This window comes from Lissotriton helveticus, chromosome 5_1 (assembly GCF_964261635.1).
Source record: "Lissotriton helveticus chromosome 5_1, aLisHel1.1, whole genome shotgun sequence".
NCBI lineage: Eukaryota > Metazoa > Chordata > Amphibia > Caudata > Salamandridae > Lissotriton > Lissotriton helveticus.
The window spans coordinates 2,106,742,945-2,106,765,949 of NC_136065.1; the positions used below are offsets into that span (position 1 = coordinate 2,106,742,945).

General features: G+C 46.8%; 1 protein-coding gene and 1 long non-coding RNA gene across 5 annotated transcripts in view; one reads left to right on the forward strand and one right to left on the reverse strand.

Annotated features, from left to right (window-relative positions):
* LOC144756375 (histo-blood group ABO system transferase-like) overlaps positions 1–23,005 on the forward strand; it is a 649,857-nt gene that overhangs the window by 583,701 nt on the left and 43,151 nt on the right. For all 4 annotated transcript variants that reach the window (XM_078646147.1, XM_078646148.1, XM_078646149.1 and 1 more), the window contains 2 exons: positions 3,479–3,514; positions 11,232–11,366. In XM_078646147.1, coding sequence (XP_078502273.1) covers positions 3,479–3,514; positions 11,232–11,366 — 171 coding nt within the window. The remainder of the gene's footprint in view (positions 1–3,478; positions 3,515–11,231; positions 11,367–23,005) is intronic.
* LOC144756377 (uncharacterized) overlaps positions 1–23,005 on the reverse strand; it is a 218,868-nt gene that overhangs the window by 33,756 nt on the left and 162,107 nt on the right. The window lies entirely within an intron of this gene.

Sequence of the window (23,005 nt, forward strand, 5' to 3'; positions counted from 1 at the left end):
ATTTTAACATATGACTGTATTTAACTTGTTTTTTAAATCCCAATGCCGTCTCACTGCTCATCTATTGTTTGAAATTCACAATAGACAGCAGACAGTAGGGAAAGTCAGTCATTAGAAGCACAATTTTCAGCATTTTTACGCTTTAGAAAATAAATATAGACAAGAAACATTTTGTTTTCTGTCAGTATTTACCTGTAAAAATCAGTAAAAAAGGAAAACTGGAAGCCTTAGTAATGATGCACAATATTTGTTTTTGTGCTTGCAGTGCCTCATGACCAATATATGGCTACAGAGAAATGATGCTCCTGTGCACTGTGGTCGATCCAGTATTGAAATATTTCATTACTTTATCTATGGAGCTGCCAATAAGACATATGCTTTTTTGAAGGCTGTACTTGGAAAATTCTACTGGTAAATGCACCACTGGCCTCAATTTAAAAAAACATGTCGGGAGGGGAAAGCCTCGAGCCCAATCGGGATTGTTTAAGCTTGGTGAAGTGCAGGTCTGCTGTGCACACCAACCCTGCTTTGAGATTCACCATACGCCTCTCACTAGGAAGACAGATAGGAGTTTGGATGCAGGAAGAATTAATAGTGTCAAAAAGTTAACCTTTTTCTCACCTGTGATACAAAAGCAGTAGCGATGTAAATATAACAGAAAACTGATATTTAATGTCAATTCTGGTATTGGTTGATCACATTTTGTTAGAATATCAGGTTCTCTTTGTAAAATAGAATTGATTTTCAGAATTGTTTGACTTAAAGCTAGAGCGCCAACCACCACCCAATCATTGGCACAGTGCACATCACAACACAACACAAGGCCTGGCTTTTCGACTGATCCAGAAAGAACCTAGCGCCTGGATACCCTTGCGGGTAATGATTAGCCACCCTCTACAAATCCTAGTTGATTGACTTTAGCCCCTAACACTACCCACAATGATCGCTGTGATCCTACCACCTTAAGTGTCCCTCAGTGCCTCTACTCTTTTTCAGCATGATGTCTGCCAAGACCTTGGCCCACCCGCTAGACTTCTCGTGCACCCCACAAACCTAGGAAGACACGTTCTCCACACTACAGGACTGTGGAGTGGTGAAAACAGGGTGTAGGTGTTACCGGCTCACCTGTGGGCTGTCTCACAGAGATGGGTCCATATGGGGGACTGCTCAGGCCTGCCAACGACCCTAGTAGAGTATCCTTAGGTGGAGCCGCCTGCTCAGAGAAGACAAGGAGCAGAACAAAGGTGGATCTACAAATATTTGGTCTAATACTAGAATAAGATGGTAAGTGATTACCGCCACGACAGTTAGAGCATTAGCACACACAAATAAAACAAAAGTAAGCAAAAAGAAATATACTACATTTGTATTAGAAAAGAGTCTAATAATGTCCTGTATTAATCTCTGCTGTGTTATGGAAACATAATCGGCCTGGTATACTGTAGCATTTTTCCCAGCCCGTGAGCATGGAAAAGACCACACCAGACACGGAAATTGGTTCACGCATCTTTATTCTTCAGAGTGCAACCGGTAACTGAAAGCACTGCATCACATACTTATTTAACCACATCTGGTCACACCCACCAGATTACGTTGTACTTACAAGGAGTCTGCCAAGGGCCGCTTGAGGCCTCATACACAACATACACAGGACGCCACACATACGTCTCCTTGGCTGCCTGAGGTGGGCGCGGCAGTCACTGTGTCAGGAGTCCCCGTCTATCCCCGCCCAGTTACTCCTAAAGGACTTTGCAATTAGTAAAAAGTGTGAAAAGGTGAAGCCTGTGAGCCCGGATGCGCAAGAGAAGAATTCTTGAGAATCACACATGGGACGTTGGCACTTCTTAGAATCCGGTTTCACCACACAGACCGTGCACATTACAGATAAAAGCCTTAAAATGAATATAGGCATGAGTTCTGCAAGCACATGAAACCTCATAAACCTGGAAGCTTCCACAACATTAGGAGTTGTTGTGTCACCATACCAAGCTGCAGAGGGCAAGGGTCAAAAAATCAAGTGACAAGTGGTTAAGCAAGGGTGATGAGGTTCACAGAGGGGAGTTCTACAGCACTGCACCTTATAGAGCAGTGACTGAAATGCAGTGCAATATTCAAGTCCTTTAAATGACGTCACGCTGAAGGTGACCCATTAAGGAAAATCCTGACCCGCCACTTTTGATGACATCCCAGGTCAAAGATCAAATTATTAAGGGCCAGATATACGACCCATTTTTGCACGTGCAAGCAGATTTGCGACCCGTTTGCGCAGGCAAAAACCTACAGGGCCATGTACAAACCCTATTTAGCGAGTCACAATTTATTTGCGACTCGCTAAATAGGATTTGCGACTCGCTGTTATGAAGGGGTGTTCGCTATTAGCGACCCCAAATGCCATGTTTGACTGTTTTGAGGCCGCAATTGCGTCGCAAAACAGTCGCACTTTACCACCCTTCATAGAAGGGTGGTAAACTACTCAGAAACGTGAAGGGGTCCTCAGAGGACCCCTTCCCCTTTGTGACTTGGCTCTAAAAATATTTTTTAAGGGCAGGCAGTGGTCTCAGGGACCACTACATGCCCTTAAAAAATTAAACGAAAACATTTAATTTTTCTTTTTTTAAATGCATCCCGTTTTTCTTTAAGGAAAACAGGCTGCATTCAAAAAAAGAAAACTGCTTTATTTAAAATCAGTCCCAGACGTGGAGGTCTGCTGAGTCCAGCAGGCCACCATACCTGGGAGGGCTAGCCATCCCCAATTGGGGTCGCAATTTGCGAGTGCCTCATGAATATGCATGAGATATGCAAATTGCGATCCCATTGGGAATCGCAGTCAGTGTCGCAGACACTGTTGTACATACCAATTTGCGATTCGCAAATTCCTTGATCGTACATTTGACCCTAAGTCCCCCTTCTTTCAGGTGAATTCAAGCAACTGATTGGCTCTTTCCCCTAAAACTGCCGCTGATTACAATATTCACTGCTGGCGGCAAACGGGAGGGTCTGGAGGAATGTTACCACGGAGAGGGTGGAATTATCCATTATATCGGGGGAGGTAGGGGGGATGTGAGTGCGCACACACCCGGAGTAGTGGGGGGTCACGTTGGCTGCGTCAGAAATCTAATGCCCGGTGAAGCCAAGAGCCTGCATGTCTGGAGGTGAGGGGATGGACAGGGGAGGTTTGGGGGATAGGGTGAAACCTGGGCAGCGGGGATCCAGGGAGCTTGGGGTCCAGGTCACCAGGTTTCTTCTCTCAAGAAGCTCTCCCCCATGACACGTGATTGTTTGGAGGTGGCCTTGTAATGGGCTGCGCTGCCCTGGAGTAGACGTCTTCTTTGCCCGTTTTAAGCCACTGATGTCACGACGCTCTAGATAAGACAAAGATATCCTGTGTGATTCCACATAAATATGTAATGATTTTTTACAGGTTGCACCTACTTTGAAAAGCCCCTGCTAAGCATTCTTTATTGTCTTTCTTCTGCAGGATGAACTACGCCCAGCCGGCTACCCTGACCCAGTCGTAAGTACCCAGCTACCCTTGGCTTACTTACAGTTTCCCAGTGTAAATAAAAAAGAGTTAACATATATGTACGTAACTCCAACTTCCTCAGCGTTTCAGCTACCCTCTGAAGTGAGTGTGTAGCACACTAACACATAACTAGCTGCCTCGAGGCACTGAAGCGCTACATACAGGACATGCTGTGTACTTGATGGAATCGTTCAGACAGTCCCTCCTGTTCCAAACATAAGACACTGAACCCTTCCTTTGATTCTGTGGGCGCTTCCTATTTGCAGATATACCCGAGGCCCAGGAAATAAAGGAAGGGATTTGCTCAAGGCTACACCACGTGTTTGTGAAGCAGCTGAGCCGGGCCTTGAACCCACAACTTCCCACTGCAGTGCCAGTGTTTCAAAAGCAGCCTGAGCACCCTTCTTCTGCGTGACTTGCATGTCTTTTGTCTTGGAGCAGGGGTCGTGGGCTGACTGACACTGCCCACTGAACCCAATCAGACAATGACGCCAATCCTACAGAAAGGCTGGGACTGCAAGCAGCAACAGGATTCCTGTTACTCTGAGCCAGATGCTTCTTTACCTGGAGTTCTTTATTTATATTTGTTTTGCAGTACAGCTTTTCTAATAGTACAACTTTGATTTTTGTTGGCTGAAGGCCTTTGAGCAGGAACTCTGTGAGCTGACTATCAGTGTGTTTCAGCTCTTATTTGCTCTTTCTATGACTCCCAAGTGTTATTGCATTGACCTTTGTTGACTCTTGGCCTTGGATGGTTGTCTCTGAGCACTCGGAGAGATTCTCTTGGTTCCTGGTAGAGTTCCTTTTACCTTGGCCAGTCATTGATGTCAACAGGCCTCTCATTTATGCCAGGTGGCTCCTAGTCGGATGTTGGGTGGCTCTAGGCGGATCTTGGGAGGCTCTTGGTGGATTTTGGGTAGCTCTAAGGTAGATGTTGGCTGGCTCTTGGCAGATGCTGGCTGGCTCTTGGCGGATGTGCCTGGCTCTTGGCGGTTGTTGGGTGGCTCTTGGCGGATGCTGGCTGGCTCTTGGCGGATGTTGGGTGGCTCTTGGCAGATGTTGGATGGCTCTTGGCGGATGTTGGGTGCCTCTTGGCGGCTGTTGGGTGGCTCTTGGCGGATGTTGGGTGGCTCTTGGCGAATGTTGGGTGGCTCTTGGCGGATGTTGGGTGGCTCTTGGCAGATGACGGCTGGCTTTTGGCTGATGTTGGATGGCTCTTGGCGGATGTTGGAAGTCTCCTGGTGGATGTTGGATGGCTCTAGGATGGATGTTGGCTGGCTCTTGGTGGATGTTGGCTGGCTCCTGGTGGATGTTGGATGTCTCTTGCCAGATGTTGGGTTGCTCTTGGCAGATGTTGCTGGCTCTTGGCAGATGTTGGATAGCTCCTGACGGATGTTGGGTGGCTCTTGGTGGATGTTGGGTGGCTCTTAGCGGAGTTTAGGTGGCTCATGGTCGATGTTTGGTGTCTCTAAAGTGGATGTTGGCTGGGTCTTGGAGGATGTTGGCTGGCTCCTGGTGGATGTTGGGAGTCTCTTGGGAGACATCGTCAGGCTGTTGGCAGATGTTAGTTGGCTCTTGGCAGATGTTAGGTGGCTCTTGGCAGAGGTTAGGTAGCTCTTGGTCGATGTTAGTTGGCTCTTGGCAGATGTTGGCTGGCTTTTTTCGTCAAGGTTTGCTGGCTCCTTGTGGATATCTCTTGGCAGATGCTAGGTGGCTCTTGACAGATGTTGGCTGGCTCTTGGCGGAGGTTGGCTGGCTCCTGGTGGATGTTGGGTGCCTCTTGGCAGCTGTTGGGTGGCTCCTGGTCGATCTTGGGTGCCTCTTGGCAGATGTTGGAAGGCTCTTGGTTGATGTTGGCTGGCTCTCGGCAGATGTTGGGAGGCTCCTGGTGTATGTTGGTTGGCTCTAGGGTGGTTGTTGGCTGTCTCTAGGGAGGATGTTGGCTGGTTCTTGGTTGATGTTGGCTGGCTCTTGGTTGATGTTGGCTGGCTCTTGGTTGATGTTGGCTGGCTCTTGGTTGATGTTGGCTGGCTCTGGGAAGATGTTGGCTGGCTCCTGGTGGATGTTGGGTGTCTCTTGGCAGATGATGGGTGGTTCTTGGGGGATGTTGGCTGGCTCTTGGCGGATGTTGGCTGGCTCTTGGCGGATGTTGGCTGGCTCTTGGCAGATGTTGGCTGGCTCCTGGTGGAAGTTGGCTGGCTCCTGGTGGAAGTTGGCTGGCTCTTGGCTGGCTCCTGGCGGATGTTAGCTGGCTCCTGGCAGGTGTTGGCTGGCTCTTGGTCGATGTTGGGTGGCTCTTGGTCAATTTTGGGTGGCTCTTTGGGGTACTTGGCTGGCTCTTTTTTGGATGTTGGCTGGCTCTAAGGAGGATGCTGGCTGGCTCTTGGCGGATGTTGGGTGGCTCTTGGCAGATGTTGGATGGCTCTTGGCGGATGTTGGGTGCCTCTTGGCGGCTGTTGGGTGGCTCTTGGCGGATGTTGGGTGGCTCTTGGCGAATGTTGGGTGGCTCTTGGCGGATGTTGGGTGGCTCTTGGCAGATGACGGCTGGCTTTTGGCTGATGTTGGATGGCTCTTGGCGGATGTTGGAAGTCTCCTGGTGGATGTTGGATGGCTCTAGGATGGATGTTGGCTGGCTCTTGGTGGATGTTGAATGTCTCTTGCCAGATGTTGGGTTGCTCTTGGCAGATGTTGCTGGCTCTTGGCGGATGTTGGATAGCTCCTGACGGATGTTGGGTGGCTCTTGGTGGATGTTGGGTGGCTCTTAGCGGAGTTTAGGTGGCTCATAGTCGATGTTTGGTGTCTCTAAAGTGGATGTTGGCTGGGTCTTGGAGGATGTTGACTGGCTCCTGGTGGATGTTGGCTGGCTCCTGGTGGATGTTGGGAGTCTCTTGGGAGACATCGTCAGGCTCTTGGCAGATGTTAGTTGGCTCTTGGCAGATGTTAGGTGGCTCTTGGCAGAGGTTAGGTAGCTCTTGGTCGATGTTAGTTGGCTCTTGGCAGATGTTGGCTGGCTTTTTTCGTCAAGGTTTGCTGGCTCCTTGTGGGTATCTCTTGGCAGATGCTAGGTGGCTCTTGACAGATGTTGGCTGGCTCTTGGCGGATGTTGGCTGGCTCCTGGTGGATGTTGGGTGCCTCTTGGCAGCTGTTGGATGGCTCCTGGTCGATCTTGGGTGCCTCTTGGCAGATGTTGGAAGGCTCTTGGTTGATGTTGGCTGGCTCTCGGCAGATGTTGGGAGGCTCCTGGTGTATGTTGGTTGGCTCTAGGGTGGTTGTTGGCTGTCTCTAGGGAGGATGTTGGCTGGTTCTTGGTTGATGTTGGCTGGCTCTTGGTTGATGTTGGCTGGCTCTTGGTTGATGTTGGCTGACTCTGGGAAGATGTTGGCTGGCTCCTGGTGGATGTTGGGTGTCTCTTGGCAGATGATGGGTGGTTCTTGGGGGATGTTGGCTGGCTCTTGGCGGATGTTGGCTGGCTCTTGGCGGATGTTGGCTGGCTCCTGGTGGAAGTTGGCTGGCTCCTGGTGGAAGTTGGCTGGCTCTTGGCTGGCTCCTGGCGGATGTTAGCTGGCTCCTGGCAGGTGTTAGCTGGCTCTTGGTCGATGTTGGGTGGCTCTTGGTCAATTTTGGGTGGCTCTTTGGGGTACTTGGCTGGCTCTTTTTTGGATGTTGGCTGGCTCTTGGCAGATGTTGGCTGGCTCCTGGGGGATGTTGGGTGGCTCTTGGCAGATGTTGAGTGGCTCTTGGCAGATGTTTGCTGGCACTTGGTTGATGTTGGGTGGCTCTTGGCAGATGCTGAGTGGCTCTCGGCGGATGTTGGCTGGCTCTTGGCGGATGTTGGCTGGCTCTTGGCGGATTGTGGGTGGCTCTTGGCAGATGTTGGATAGCTCTTGTCGGATGTCTGCTGGCCCTTGGAGGATGTTGGCTGGCTCTTTGCATATGTTGGCTGGCTTCTGGCAGATGTTGGGTGTCTCCTGGCAGATGTTGGCTGGCTCTTGGCAGTTGAGAGGCTCTTGCCGAATCTTGGGTGGCTCTAAGGTGGATGTTGGATTGCTCTAAGGTGGATGCTGGCTGGCTCTTGGCCGATGTTGGCTGGCTCTTGGCTGAAGTTGGCTGGCTCCTGGTGGATGTTGGCTGGCTCCTGGCGGATGTTGGGTGGCTCTTGGCAGATGTTGGTTGGCTTTTGGCAGATGTTGGGTGGCTGTTGGCAGATGTTGGGTGGCTGTTGGCAGATGTTGGGTGGCTGTTGGCTGGCACTTGGTTGATGTTGGCTGGCTCCTGGCGGATATTGGCTGGCACTTGGTGGATGTTGGGTGTCTCTTGGCAGATGTTGGCTGGCTCCTGGTGGATGTTGACTGGCTCTTGGCAGATGTTGACTGGCTGTTTGTGGATGTTGTCTGGCTCTTGGCGGATGTTGGCTGGCTCCTTGGGGAAGTTAGGTGGCTCTTTGGAGATGTTGGCTGGCTCTTGGCAGATGTTGGCTGGCTCTTGGCAGATGTTGGCTGGCTCTTTGTGGATGTTGGCTGGCTCTTGGCAGATGTTGGCTGGCTCTTGGCAGATGTTGGCTAGCACTTGGCAGATGTTGGTTGGCTCTTGGCAGATGTTGGTTGGCTCTTGGCAGATGTTGGCTGGCTCTTGGCAGATGTTGGCTGGCTCTTGGTTGATGTTGGGTGGCTCTTTGGAGATGTTGGCTGGCTCTTGGCAGATGTTGGCTGGCTCTTGGCAGATGTTGGCTGGCTCTTTGTGGATGTTGGCTGGCTCTTGGCAGATGTTGGCTGGCTCTTGGCAGATGTTGGCTAGCACTTGGCAGATGTTGGTTGGCTCTTGGCAGATGTTGGTTGGCTCTTGGCAGATGTTGGCTGGCTCTTGGCAGATGTTGGCTGGCTCTTGGTTGATGTTGGGTGGCTCTTGACAGATGCCGCGTAGGTCTTGGCAGATGTTGACTGGCTCGTGGCACATGTTGGGTGGCTCTTGGCAGATGTTGGGCAGCTCTGGCAGATGTCTGCTGGCCCGGCCCTTGTTCAATGTCTGTTGGCCCTCAGCGGCTGCCTTTTGCGGATGTATATGACTGGGTAGATGTCTGTTGGTTCATGAAGAATAACTGAATATCCTATCTTCATTGTTCAGTCTATACTTGGGGGTGGCGAGACAGCTTTTGGTTATGCATGGTCCTCGGTCAATTATTGTGATCCCCACTTAATTTTTATTGCCTCATCAGTTAAATTTGACCTCTGTTTCATTTCAAGTGGCTTGTTGTTGTTGTTTTTTTGCATTTATAGTATTTATTTGATATATTTAGATTTTTCTCTCACTTGCTGTAGTTCTCTCAGTTAATGATGGGTTTATTTTTCGAGGATTTAAGAGTAGCCATGGTAAATCCACATTGGCACAGCGAGAACATGTGCTGGCCCTGGAACAAATCTTTTGCCCACTTAAAGACTTGTATTGGTCTCTAGTAGATTTATTTATGATTGAACACAATGCCTGTGTTTGTCCTCCACAGTTGTGTCAGCCCAGGATTGATCTATTTTCACACTTTTAGCATGTCTGTTGAACTTTATTTTTTTCTGTTAGCCCGTAGCAGTTTTTTTCTTTTCCTATAGATTTATTTATTTGGGAGGGTGGAAGTTTTGTTATTGATTTTAACGATTTCTTGGTGTCTACGTCGATGCTTGGTGGTATTTCTCTAGCACCCCCACCTTCCTTGTGGTCACACTTGGCAGCTACAGCTAGCCTCATTACCTCCATAACGACGAGGGACAAGCCACTGAAGGGGGATTATAGAACGGGACAGCACCCTTTTGCGGACCCTAACATATGCTCCCTGAGTTTCATATGGGTTGGGGGCGAATGGATATGGGTAGTTGTTCTGACTTTACTTTATTCCCACATCTTACTGTAATAAGACACTGCTGCCTCTGTCACCCAAACTCTATAACTTATGTCAAAATCAATGTGTTACTGATATCCCACAATCTCAGCAGAATTGAGCATTCTGGGGCCTTTAAATGCGCCATTTAGAAATATACACTGTGCGTTGATTGTTGCAAAACTTTGATAAACAAAAACGCATTGCCCTCTTCAGATTTTCAACTCGCCTTGCATTTTACGTTGTATTGGGGTAGATTATGTTTTCCAATTGTAGGATTATGCTCTTAAATATGTGTTTCTGTTGTCTTTTTGTGAGCTTGTTCGCCCCTAGTACACTTCAGTTGTTAGGTTTGTTGTTGGCTGTTGCATTTGTGTTGGCTATTTGAAGATTTCTATTGGTCCCCGGAATATTTCTGTTCAGCCCTGATACGTTAACGTTTAGTCTGTGGGGTTCAAAGCACTTAATGGATTTATGTTTCTGAGTGGCCCCTTTTTGCTTTCTTTTGGCTATTAGTATTCCTTAATAGATTTCTTTTCTGCGTTTTGTAAATTGTTCCTAGAGCTTGGAAATCTCTTGATAGGTTTTTGATGGCCCTTTATGTGTTTCTATGTTTCTGTAGCAGTTTCTTGGTATGTTTCTGTAGCACGTTTAGTGGTTTTCAGTTGAGCTTGGGAAGTTTGTAGTCCTTTTATATATTTTACTTACCCAGTATGTACATCTTGTTGCTCATTAATTTATAATTTGTTCTGGTAGGATTCTGCTGTTCATTGATATTTTTTCATTGTCCTTTGGTGAGTTGTCTTTGGCCTCTGTCAGGTTTATTTTGACTCCTAAGGGAATCTGATTTCCGTTGTCTCTTTACAGAGTTTTATTGTTCCTTTTCGAATTTTATTTATAACTTTTATGAATATATCAGCTTAACTTTGGCTCTTGGTATTTTCTTTGTTACTGCATGAGTGGAGGGACCTCTATTGATAAATAAAAGATGCCTGCTCGCTCATATTGGTTTCCATTGGTCCAAATGGTTTTACTGTGGCCCTTCATATGCTTTTATTAATTTTGACTTATTTCTGATAGCGGCTTTCTTTTGGCCTTTGGAAGGTTGCTTTTGATGGGTGCCTGATTTCCTTTGGTGGGTTTGAGTCCCAGAGTTCTGTTAAGATTTTGGGGAGTTTTAGATATTCTTTGATGGGTTATTGATGGTCCTATTGCAATTTCTTTAGAGTGTTCATAACTAGGATGGTTCCTTGTGATATTACAGCTCCTTAATGAGTTTATGTTGTATCTTGGTGTGGTTTCTTGTAACTAATGAAGCTACAATTCGAAAACAGTGATCGGTTTCTAACTTTCTTCCATCTATTTGTCCTTGATTGCTATCGCTTAGTATTAATTAGTGTCTCCTGGCAATTGTTGGGTTTGTTTGCTATTGCTGATAGCAATATAGTTTATTTCCTGTGCCATTGTGGGTTAATCCTGTTCTTTTATGGACTATATTGCTAGCTATTGGATTTATGGTGGCTTTCTTTAGCCCCAGGTACAATGCCTTTAAATGATACACTTGTGTTGTTGATTGGTGAGTTTGGTTTTTGATGATTAACTGGTTGCTTTGTGCCCACGGTGGGTTTGTGTTGGTCTTCCTATTGATAGCAGGCTTTTGACAATTGATGATCTCCTGGTACAACTGGGTGATTGTCCCTTGGCCATTTATATGTTCTATAGATCCAGGATGCCATTTTATAGCCTTCAGGTGGGGTTCTATGGGACACTGTGTTTTTGTAGTGGCTCTTGTCATGCTTTTGTAAGCCACTGATGTTGTAAATACTATGTGTTGTCACCTTGCAGGAGAACTGATGTCCTTACACTTACTCCTTGGTTTGCTCCAATCGTCTGGGAAGGGACATACAATCTGGACATCCTGAATGAACAATTCAAGAGGATGAATGTCAGTATAGGACTTACAGTGTTTGCAATCAAAAAGTGAGTATGGTTTCATTGAAATAGCAATGCTTCTTAAAGATGCCATACTGCAGGTATTGTGGTGACTGACTAAAAAATATGCAACCTGAGTAAGTGCTAAATGCCAAGCATGAATGCTAAAATGTACCCTTCTAACGTAATGACTTGTTTAGTCACCGGAAGTTCGGTCAACGCAAGCAACCAATTGACAGCGAGTGACAGGGAGGAAAATCCGGGATAATATTGAAACAGGCCTAACATGGATCAAGCGCAGTAATTCTAGTTTATGAACCAGAGACCTAGCAGGGACATCAGTGTTGTTTCAAAGGGTGGTACAAATGAGCCTCTGGGTTCTGTACTAGTCACTAAAGGTATGATGTATTCAAGGAATAAACATTATTTGATCTACTTCTTAAAGCATTTAAGTTTTGTTGAGAATGTGCATAGGGGGAAGTAAGAAGTAAGGGGACAGAAAGTTCTGCCTCTGCAGAATACTTCATCAGAGAAAGCACATGAGCGGCTCTCCTATAACTTATGGGATGGTACGGAAGAAGCTTATTACCTCTTTCAAAGCTCTGGACCCAACTTGATACTATCAAATTCGAAGGAGGACAGGCTCATGAACAATGGTAAAGTCTTGAGTGCTGGATGGTGCCTTTAGTGGCATCAAACCTGCTGACTTGCACCACCCTGAAATAGAGTGCAACAGTTGAAGGACTTTGTATTTAATCTAAATTTGGGAATACCGTTAAGCAAGCGGGAATGGTCAGCTGTACCAGCAGAAGCCGCAACTAGATCCTATATGACCAGGGCTCATCCCTTGAATGAGTTCCACTGAGTACATCTTCAAAGACTGAAAGGATGACCCATTCCATTCCTTCCACCTGATCTAACCCTGCTTGGAACACCCAATTTCAGGTGCCCCGCTGCCCGACAAGACCCCTTTACAAATCATGAGCAGGTTTTACCATAAAAAGAATCCTTACTCAACTAACACTCAGTGCTCAACCTTTGAAAATAAAAGGCAGCAAGGTTGTTGATAGCAACATGGTACTGGCTCGGATGCAGCAAAGGTTTGTAGTTCCCGAAGGAAAAAATATGATAGTTCTGGTCGACTAAATTACATCAGACAGATTTGGTGGCTTGCATCAGTCGCTCTGTGGGCTGGTCTTACTCTAGACCATTGCAAAGTCATTTTTCACCTCGCAAAGGGCTATTGATGATAACAAGGTTGCATGGTTTGCGAAACGTTTTGCTTTACCCCATTTGTGTATAATTCATGACTTGAAGAACAGTTTATGTTGGATATATAATTTTTTGATACCAACAAAATGATTCTGCTTACGTTATATATTACAAATCAGAGTTTTCTTCTCCTATGCGATGCCAGACATTTTCCTGCTTGGCTTCAGTCAATGAAAATGACATTGGTGTGTGTGAGAAGCAAAGGTAAAGTGGGAAACTGCACAAAGGTTGTGAATAGCAAATATCAGGAACTTCACAAAACTTCACTTGAAGCTGGGGAGAGATTTTGCTCACAGCTGGGCCTAACATCATAAAGAAAACAAGCATTAAGAATGCATTAGGGCTCGGTTTGTTTGAGTTTGAGATAATGGCATTGTATATAGTAATGTGCACTGACAGCTGCTGATGATTGTGCCAATTGAAAGAGTGGCTGGTGTACTGTCAGCTGTTGGTGTGTGTGTGTGTTTAGTGAAAGTTGCACTGACATTGTTTGTTGTGTGCGTGGGTGTTTAGCGGCACGGATGCATGGTGGAGTTTTTTTTTGGTGAAAGCGTACATTGGTGGTTGTTGGTGTTTGTGCATGGTGAAAGCATTCATTGACGGCTGGGGGTGTGGTGTTGTGTGTGTTGTTTTCTGTGTACTGGTGAGTGTGTGGTGGTGAGTCTGTGGGGGTGAGCCTGGGGAGAAAGTGTGGTGGTGAGTGTGTTGTGGTGAGTGGTGACGAGTGTGTGGTGTTGAGAGAGTGAGGTGTGTGGTTTGTGTGTGTGCTATGTGTGTGTGGTGTATGTGTGTGTGGTGTGTGTATGGTATGTGTGTGTGGTGTATGGTGTATGTGTGTGTCGTGTTTTTTGCACACTCACACACTGCCCCTACACATTCACACACTGCTCACCCACACACTCCCAATGTCACCCTGCATAGTCACACACTGTTTATACTACACACTCGTTCTGCACACTCACACAATGTGCACCCTGCACCCTTACACACGGTCTCTGCAGTCACTCTGCACTCACTGTCACTGTACACGCACTCTGCACTCATTCACTCTGAATCTGCACCCTGCACTCTGAATTCTGCACTCACTGCACTCTGAATCTGCACTCTGAATCTGCACTCTGCATTCTCAATCTGCACTCTGCATTCTCAATCTGCACTCTGCACTCTGAATCTGCATTCTGCACTCAGAATCTGGACTCTGAATCTGCACTCTGAAACTGCATTCTGAATCTGCATTCTGAATCTGCACTCAGAATCTGCACTCTGAATCTGCACTCTGAATCTGCACTCTGAATCTGCACTCTGAATCTGCACTCTGCACTCAGATTCTGCACTCTGCACTCTGAATCTGCACTCTGAATCTGCACTCTGCATTCTCAATCTGCACTCTGCATTCTCAATCTGCACTCTGCATTCTCAATCTGCATTCTGCACTCTGATTCTGCATCCTGCACTCTGAATCTGCACTCTGAATCTGCACTCTGATTCTGCACTCTGATTCTGCACTCTGATTCTGCACTCTGAAACTGCACTCTGAAACTGCACTCTGAAACTGCACTCTGAAACTGCACTCTGAAACTGCACTCTGAAACTGCACTCTGAATCTGCACTCTGAATCAGCACTCTGCATTCTCAATCTGCACTCTGCATTCTCAATCTGCACTCTGAATCTGCACTCTGCATTCTCAATCTGCACTCTGCACTCTCAATCTGCACTCGCACTATGAATCTCCACTCTGAATCTGCACTCTGAATCTGCACTCTGCATTCTCAATCTGCACTCTGTATTCTCAATCTGCACTCTGCACTCTCAATCTGCATTCTGCACTCACAATCTGCATTCTGAATCTGCAGTCTGCATTCTCAATCTGCACTCTGCATTCTCAATCTGCACTCTGCACTCACAATCTGCAGTCTGAATCTGCACTCTGAATCTGCAGTCTGAATCTGCACTCTGAATCTGCAGTCTGAATCTGCACTCTGAATCTGCACTCTGAATCTGCACTCTGCATTCTCAAGCTGCACTCTGCACTCTGAATCTGCACTCTGCATTCTCAATCTGCACTCTGAATCTGCACTCTGCACTGGCACTCTGCACTCTGAATCTGCACTCTGAATCTGCACTCTCCACTCTGCACTCTGCATTTGCACTCACAATCTGCACTCTGCACTCACAATCTGCACTCTGAATCTGCACTCTGCACACTGCACTCTGAATCTGCACTCTCCACTCTGCACTCTGAAACTGCACTCACAATCTGCACTCTGCACTCACAAACTGCACTCTGAATCTGCACTCTGCATTCTCAATCTGCACTCTGCACTCTCAATCTGCACTCTGCACTCTGAAACTGCACTCTGCACTCTGCACTCTGAATCTGCACTCTCCACTCTGCACTCTGAATCTGCACTCTGAATCTGCACTCTGAATCTGCACTCTGAATCTGCACTCTGCATTCTCAATCTGCACTCTGCACTCTGAATCTGCACTCTGCATTCTCAATCTGCACTCTGCACTCTCAATCTGCCCTCTGCACTCGCACTCTGCACTCTGAATCTGCACTCTGAATCTGCACTCTGCACTCACAATCTGCACTCTGAATCTGCACTCTCCACTCTGCACTCTGAATCTGCACTCCGAATCGGCAGTCTGAATCTGCACTCTGAATCTGCACTCTGCATTCTCAATCTGCACTCTGCACTCTGAATCTGCACTCTGCATTCTCAATCTGCACTCTGCACTCTCAATCTGCCCTCTGCACTCGCACTCTGCACTCTGAATCTGCACTCTCAATCTGCACTCTGAATCTGCACTCTTCATTCTCAATCTGCACTCTCCACTCTGAATCTGCACTCACAATCTGCACTCTGCACTCACAATCTGCACTCTGAATCTGCACTCTCCACTCTGCACTCTGAATCTGCACTCCGAATCGGCAGTATGAATCTGCACTCTGAATCTGCACTCTGCATTCTCAATCTGCACTCTGCACTCTGAATCTGCACTCTGCATTCTCAATCTGCACTCTGCACTCTCAATCTGCCCTCTGCACTCGCACTCTGCACTCTGAATCTGCACTCTGAATCTGCACTCTCAATCTGCACTCTGCACTCTGAATCTGCACTCTGAATCTGCACTCTGCATTCTCAATCTGCACTCTCAATCTGCACTCTCAATCTGTACTCTGCACTCGCACTCTGAATCTGCACTCTGAATCTGCACTCTCCACTCTGCATCTGCACTCAAAATCTGCACTCTGCACTCACAATCTGCACTCTGAATCTGCACTCTGCACTCTGAATCTGCACTCTCCACTCTGAAACTGCACTCACAATCTGCACTCTGCACTCACAAACTGCACTCTGAATCTGCACTCTGCATTCTCAATCTGCACTCTGCACTCTCAATCTGCACTCTGCACTCTGAAACTGCACTCTGAATCTGCACTCTCCACTCTGAATCTGCACTCACAATCTGCACTCTGCACTCACAATCTGCACTCTGAATCTGCATTCTGCACTCTGCACTCTGAATCTGCACTCTCCACTCTGCACTCTGAATCTGCACTCTGAATCTGCACTCTGCATTCTCAATCTGCACTCTGCACTCTGAATCTGCACTCTGCACTCTGAATCTGCACTCTGAATCTGCACTCTCCACTCTGAATCTGCACTCACAATCTGCACTCTGAATCTGCAGTCTGCCTTCTCAATCTGCACTCTGCATTCTCAATCTGCACTCTGCACTCTGAATCTGCACTCTGAATCTGCACTCTAAATCTGCACTCTAAATCTGCAGTCTGAATCCGCACTCTGAATCTGCACTCTGAATCTGCACTCTGAATCTGCACTCTGCATTCTCAATCTGCACTCTGCACTCTGAATCTGCACTCTGCACTCTGAATCTGCACTCTGCATTCTCAATCTGCACTCTGAATCTGCACTCTCCACTCTGCACTCTGCATCTGCACTCACAATCTGCACTCTGCACTCACAATCTGCACTCTGAATCTGCACTCTGCACTCTGAATCTGCACTCTCCACTCTGCACTCTGAAACTGCACTCACAATCTGCACTCTGCACTCACAAACTGCACTCTGAATCTGCACTCTGAATCTGCACTCTGCATTCTCAATCTGCACTCTGCACTCTCAATCTGCACTCTGCACTCTGAAACTGCACTCTGAATCTGTACTCTCCACTCTGAATCTGCACTCACAATCTGCACTCTGCACTCACAATCTGCACTCTGAATCTGCACTCTGCACTCTGAATCTGCACTCTGCATTCTCAATCTGCACTCTGCACTCTCAATTTGCACTCGCACTCTGCACTCTGAATCTGCACTCTCCACTCTGAATCTGCACTCTGAATCTGCACTCTGAATCTGCACTCTGCATTCTCAATCTGCACTCTGCACTCTGAATCTGCACTCTGCATTCTCAATTTGCACTCTGCATTCTCAATTTGCACTCTGCACTCTCAATCTGCACTCTGCACTTGCACTCTGCACTCTGCATTCTCAATCTGCACTCTCCACTCTGAATCTGCACTCACAATCTGCACTCTGCACTCACAATTTGCACTCTGAATCTGCACTCTGCACTCTGAATCTGCACTCTCCACTCTGCACTCTGAAACTGCACTCACAATCTGCACTCTGCACTCACAAACTGCACTCTGAATCTGCACTCTGAATCTGCACTCTCAATCTGCACTCCGCACTCTCAATCTGCACTCTGCACTTGCACTCTGCACTCTGAAACTGCACTCTGAATCTGCACTCTCCACTCTGAATCTGCACTCACAATCTGCACTCTGAATCTGCACTCTGCACTCTGCACTCTGAATCTGCACTCTCCACTCTGAATCTGCACTCTGAATCTGCACTCTGCATTCTCAATCTGCACTCTCAATCTGCACTCTGCACTCGCACTCTGCACTCTGAATCTGCACTCTGAATCTGCACTCTCCACTCTGAATCTGCACTCACAATCTGCACTCTGCACTCACAATCTGCAATCTGAATCTGCAGTCTGCATTCTCAATCTGCACTCTGCATTCTCAATCTGCACTCTGAATCTGCACTCTGAATCTGCACTCTGAATCTGCACTCTGAATCTGCACTCTGAATCTGCACTCTGCATTCTCAATCTGCACTCTGAATCTGCACTCTGCATTCTCAATCTGCACTCTGAATCTGCACTCTGCACTCGCACTCTGCACTCTGAATCTGCACTCTGAATCTGGACTCTCCACTCTGCACTCTGCATCTGCACTCACAATCTGCACTCTGCACTCACAATATGCACTCTGAATCTGCACTCTGCACTCTGAATATGCACTCTCCACTCTGCACTCTGAAACTGCACTCACAATCTGCACTCTGCACTCACAATCTGCACTCTGAATCTGCACTCTGCATTCTCAATCTGCACTCTGCACTCTCAATCTGCACTCTGCACTCGCACTCTGCACTCTGAATCTGCACTCTGAATCTGCACTCTCCACTCTGAATCTGCACTCACAATCTGCACTCTGCACTCACAATCTGCACTCTGAATCTGCACTCTGCAGTCTGCACTCTGAATCTACACTCTGCACTCTGAATCTGCACTCACAATCTGCACTCTGCACTCACAATCTGCACTCTGAATCTGCATTCACAATCTGGAATTAAAGCCTCCTGCTATACATATTCATGAAGGGGATGGAAGGGCGGACATCTGCACGCTGTGTCCCATCATAGAGGAATGTACCATGTAACATGGGCCGTACCAATGCAAGGGGGAGCTCCCTGGCTACCATACTTTCACCTTCTTTTAAGAGAGCCAGGCCAGGAGAGCAGGGCTATACTGTCAATGGGAAACGCCTTCCTCGTGCATTCACACAAGACACCATGCCTACTCTCCTTTAGGAAACACATTTCCTGGTCATACAAGTCCAGTCTTTGGACAAACGCTTCATGTTAATAATCCCTCCTCCTAAAGACCCAATTAGAGGGTTTTAAACTCTATAAATCTTTTCACACATAACTTTTGTTGTATTTAGCTGTGACACCATAACCAATGTATTTGTCTAACTCATTAATGTCAGTTTGTAACTTGTTCAGTTTATGAAGGCATAAATCAACTTGTAAATGTCAACGGATAAATAAAAAATAGAAGAATAAAGAAACATTTACGTTTATATACACCATATTTGCTGGTTTCTCGCACGCGCCCGCAAAACTCACTGCTGAATGGTGAACGCGCCCCGGCCATCTGGATTCACTTACCGAGGCACCCTGACAGCTCCTAATTGATATTTATGGACTGCCGCGCTCGTAACCGCAGACAAAATGCAGGAAATGCCCAACTGGAAATATATATGGCCTATTGCGTTAAGGGTATTAAAAACACGGCACCGCGAGGACCAATCACCATAAAGATGGTAGCATAAAGCACTGAAAATGCTCGCGCACTGAGGAATTTTTCAAGCACGATCCAGAAACCCCTTAACAATACGGCTCGCAGCTCCGCCCCACTTCTGACGAAGTGGTGACGTTGCCGAGCCCTAAAAAACAATTATTGTCATCCTTGATTGTAGTCCCTGTACAGATAGCAGTGGCTCGGCTAGCATTGAACTCCCATCACACACTCTTAAGGGGATGTCTACAGAGCAGTGTTTAATGCACAATGACCACATCATGAGGGGCGCTGGCTCTGAAGTAGCATGGCCCTATTTTTGGCACCATTAAGATTAAGGTAGTGCTAGTGCCAGAATGGGACGGGCCTATAAAAAAAACATCAAGCAGGGGTTAGTCGACCATTTCAGTGCTTAGGTTTTTCAGCCTGCCAACTTCCAAGTCTTGTACATGTTTTAAAAAAAAGTCATAATGTTGATAAAAATGCTGTAAAATGCACACACAAAATGGCAGAGAGTGTCTACTTGAGAAATGTGTGATGCAACAGGGAGGGACGCCTATGGGTGCACACCTCACACCTGCATGAGCTCACTGGACTATGTATTTCAACTTAATGCATGGGAAAACAATTAGGAAATTGTGATTTCAACAATGTTCCACGAGTTGCAAATCGGCCGATAGTAGGGAAAGGAATTTGCCAAAAGTGTTTCGTATTAGGATAATAACATCAGTAGTTGTCACTGCTCCATCCCTGCGCTTGTGCTGCAGAAGAGTAAAAGCTGAAACCAGCCTCCACCGAGGTGGGCATCGCCTGTTCTTAGCAAGAATGGATATTTATGAAACCTCTTCAATAAACCTTGGAGTCGGTTCACAGTAATGCTGACAGTCTCATTTATAATTATATCCCAAAATGTGTATTCTGCCCCTTGCTTATGAAGTTAGCAAATTTTGCACTTCACATCATTTTTGAAGTTTGATAACTTTTTTTTATTAACATGACTCAGGTGCTCTGGCGGGACATGATGTGTTAAAAACAAAAAGTTTTTTGCAGGATAATGTTCTTATTGAAAACTTATTTTGTACATTTTTTATCCCATAAACTATTTTCATCCGAAATAAATTTTATCCCACAATTTTTGGTTTTACATTTTCCATGCTCCATTATCTTTCCAGTGATTATCCCCCAGATGCATCAACAAACCAATTTGCGATTCCTTAATAGCTAAAAATACCGATTCGCTATTAAGGAATTGCAAAATGGAATGCATTAAGAAATCACTTAAAAAATAGTGATTTCTTAGAATTCCTTAATTGCCACTCGCAAACTGCGAGTCGCAATTAAGGAATACCACCCCATTCATTCCTATGGGCCTAGAGGCCCATAGGAATAAATGGGAAGACAATCTCAGTTTGCGAATCGCAATTAGCGATTCGCAAATTGAGATTACGATTTCAAGGGTGCAGGGGTGTCCAAAGGACACCCTGTTGCACCCCTGAAATTGATCTGTGCACATATGTTGCGCGCACACATGCCCTTAGGGCATGTGTGTGCGCAACATGGAACTTTGAAAAATGCACTTTAGTGCATTTTTCAAGGTTTTTGCAAATTACCACGAAGTTGTACTTCATGGTAATTTGCGTGCCCTATTAGCGAATTCGCTATTTTAAACACTTTCATGCATTGCATTTAAGGAATCTCAAATTGAGATTCCTTAAATGCAAATAATCGCAATTTAGCGATTTCTAAAATTGCGATTTTTGCATTTGGGCCAGATTCTCAGAATCTGGCCCTTTGCGAGCTGATTTTTGTTTGATGAATCTGGCCCTATGAAGTTTTAGAAAAAAATCATCGTGTTGCAGAGGACATTTGCAATTTTCCACACAAAATGGTGCCTTTTTTCTGATCGTAAAGTAGTGTCCACATGCTTAGGATTTTCATAACATTTGTGATTTTATCTTGTTGAACCCATTTGTTTGTTTTCTTTCACCATTTTCCATGGTTTAAAGTTGCCCACATCACTGCCCTGTGGTCGGGCACATCTGATGGTGTCATCCCAATTCTGTGGAATTATTTTTTCCAGACGAAAAAAAAACCCGGATGTTTTTTAAGGTTGCAGATAAAGTAGCAAATCCTCTGTGCAAAATCGAGTGTGACTTTCCAGATTCACAATTTTCAGAATCACAATTTTAAACAGCAGAGATATACACGTGTTAACCCTTTCCAGCCATGTGGCACCTTTTAAAATGTTTTTATCTCCAAAATAACTGAATGGGTTTACACCAAAGAAACAATAGCACACTTTCGCTTTCTGAGTAAAGTTATATTTTAATTTCCAATTTGGCATACATTTGTTTAATGGTTTTTGCTATGGTCTTCAGCAAAATTTTTGGTAGGAATCAAAATGGCAAAACAAATCTCTTCTCACTTCCTACCTTAACCGTTTCCCCTTATACCGGACTGCACGAAAACTAGCATGCTAGCCCTTAGCTGGCTAGGTTACTTGATTGCCAAATTTGGTGCAGATTGCAGATCCATCTACGGGGCTAAAGTTAATAGGCATATAAAAAAAGTTAATGGTAAGTGTGGCTGAACCACACCTACACAGTGGCGGCTGCCACTGTATGATACACATATACATATGTACTTACATAACTGGGGAATTCAATTTTTTTTTGTTTAGTTCGTAGCCATCACTGTACTTTAACTGGTGTTTTTTACCTGAAATTCAAAGGTTTTTATCAGCATACATTAAAATGGTAGTGGCCCGATTCACAAAGGGACTTACGATTCGTAAAGTTACGAGTGTGGAGTCTCTGCACTCGCAGTGGAATCTCGGCTGTCGTGGTCGAATCTCCGCACGGAGCACTGCAGTACAGAGATTCCGCCAAGAGTGCGGCGTCTCCGCACTCGTGCTGGACACTCATGCTGGAATCTCGGCTGTCGTTGTGGAATCTCCGCACGGAGCACTGCAGTACAGAGATTCCGCCAAGAGTGCGGCGTCTCCGCACTCGTGCTGGACACTCATGCTGGAATCTCGGCTGTCGTTGTGGAATCTCCGCACGGAGCACTGCAGTACAGAGATTCCGCCAAGAGTGCGGCGTCTCCGCACTCGTGCTGGACACTCATGCTGGAATCTCGGCTGTCGTTGTGGAATCTCCGCACGGAGCACTGCAGTACAGAGATTCCGCCAAGAGTGCGAAGACTCCGCACTCGTGCTGGACACTCGGCTGTCGTTGTGGAATCTCCGCACGGAGCACTGCAGTACAGAGATTCCGCCAAGAGTGCGAAGACTCCGCACTCGTGCTGGACACTCATGCTGGAATCTCGGCTGTCGTTGTGGAATCTCCGCACGGAGCACTGCAGTACAGAGATTCCGCCAAGAGTGCGGCGTCTCCGCACTCGTGCTGGACACTCATGCTGGCATCTCGGCTGTCGTTGTGGAATCTCCGCACGGAGCACTGCAGTACAGAGATTCCGCCAAGAGTGCGGCGTCTCCGCACTCGTGCTGGACACTCGGCTGTCGTTGTGGAATCTCCGCACGGAGCACTGCAGTACAGAGATTCCGCCAAGAGTGCGAAGACTCCGCACTCGTGCTGGACACTCATGCTGGAATCTCGGCTGTCGTTGTGGAATCTCCGCACGGAGCACTGCAGTACAGAGATTCCGCCAAGAGTGCGGCGTCTCCGCACTCGTGCTGGACACTCATGCTGGAATCTCGGCTGTCGTTGTGGAATCTCCGCACGGAGCACTGCAGTACAGAGATTCCGCCAAGAGTGCGAAGACTCCGCACTCGTGCTGGACACTCATGCTAGAATCTCGGCTGTCGTTGTGGAATCTCCGCATGGAGCACTGCAGTACAGAGATTCCGCCAAGAGTGCGAAGACTCCGCACTCGTGCTGGACACTCATGCTGGAATCTCGGCTGTCGTTGTGGAATCTCCGCACGGAGCACTGCAGTACAGAGATTCCGCCAAGAGTGCGAAGGCTCCGCACCCGTACCTTTACAAG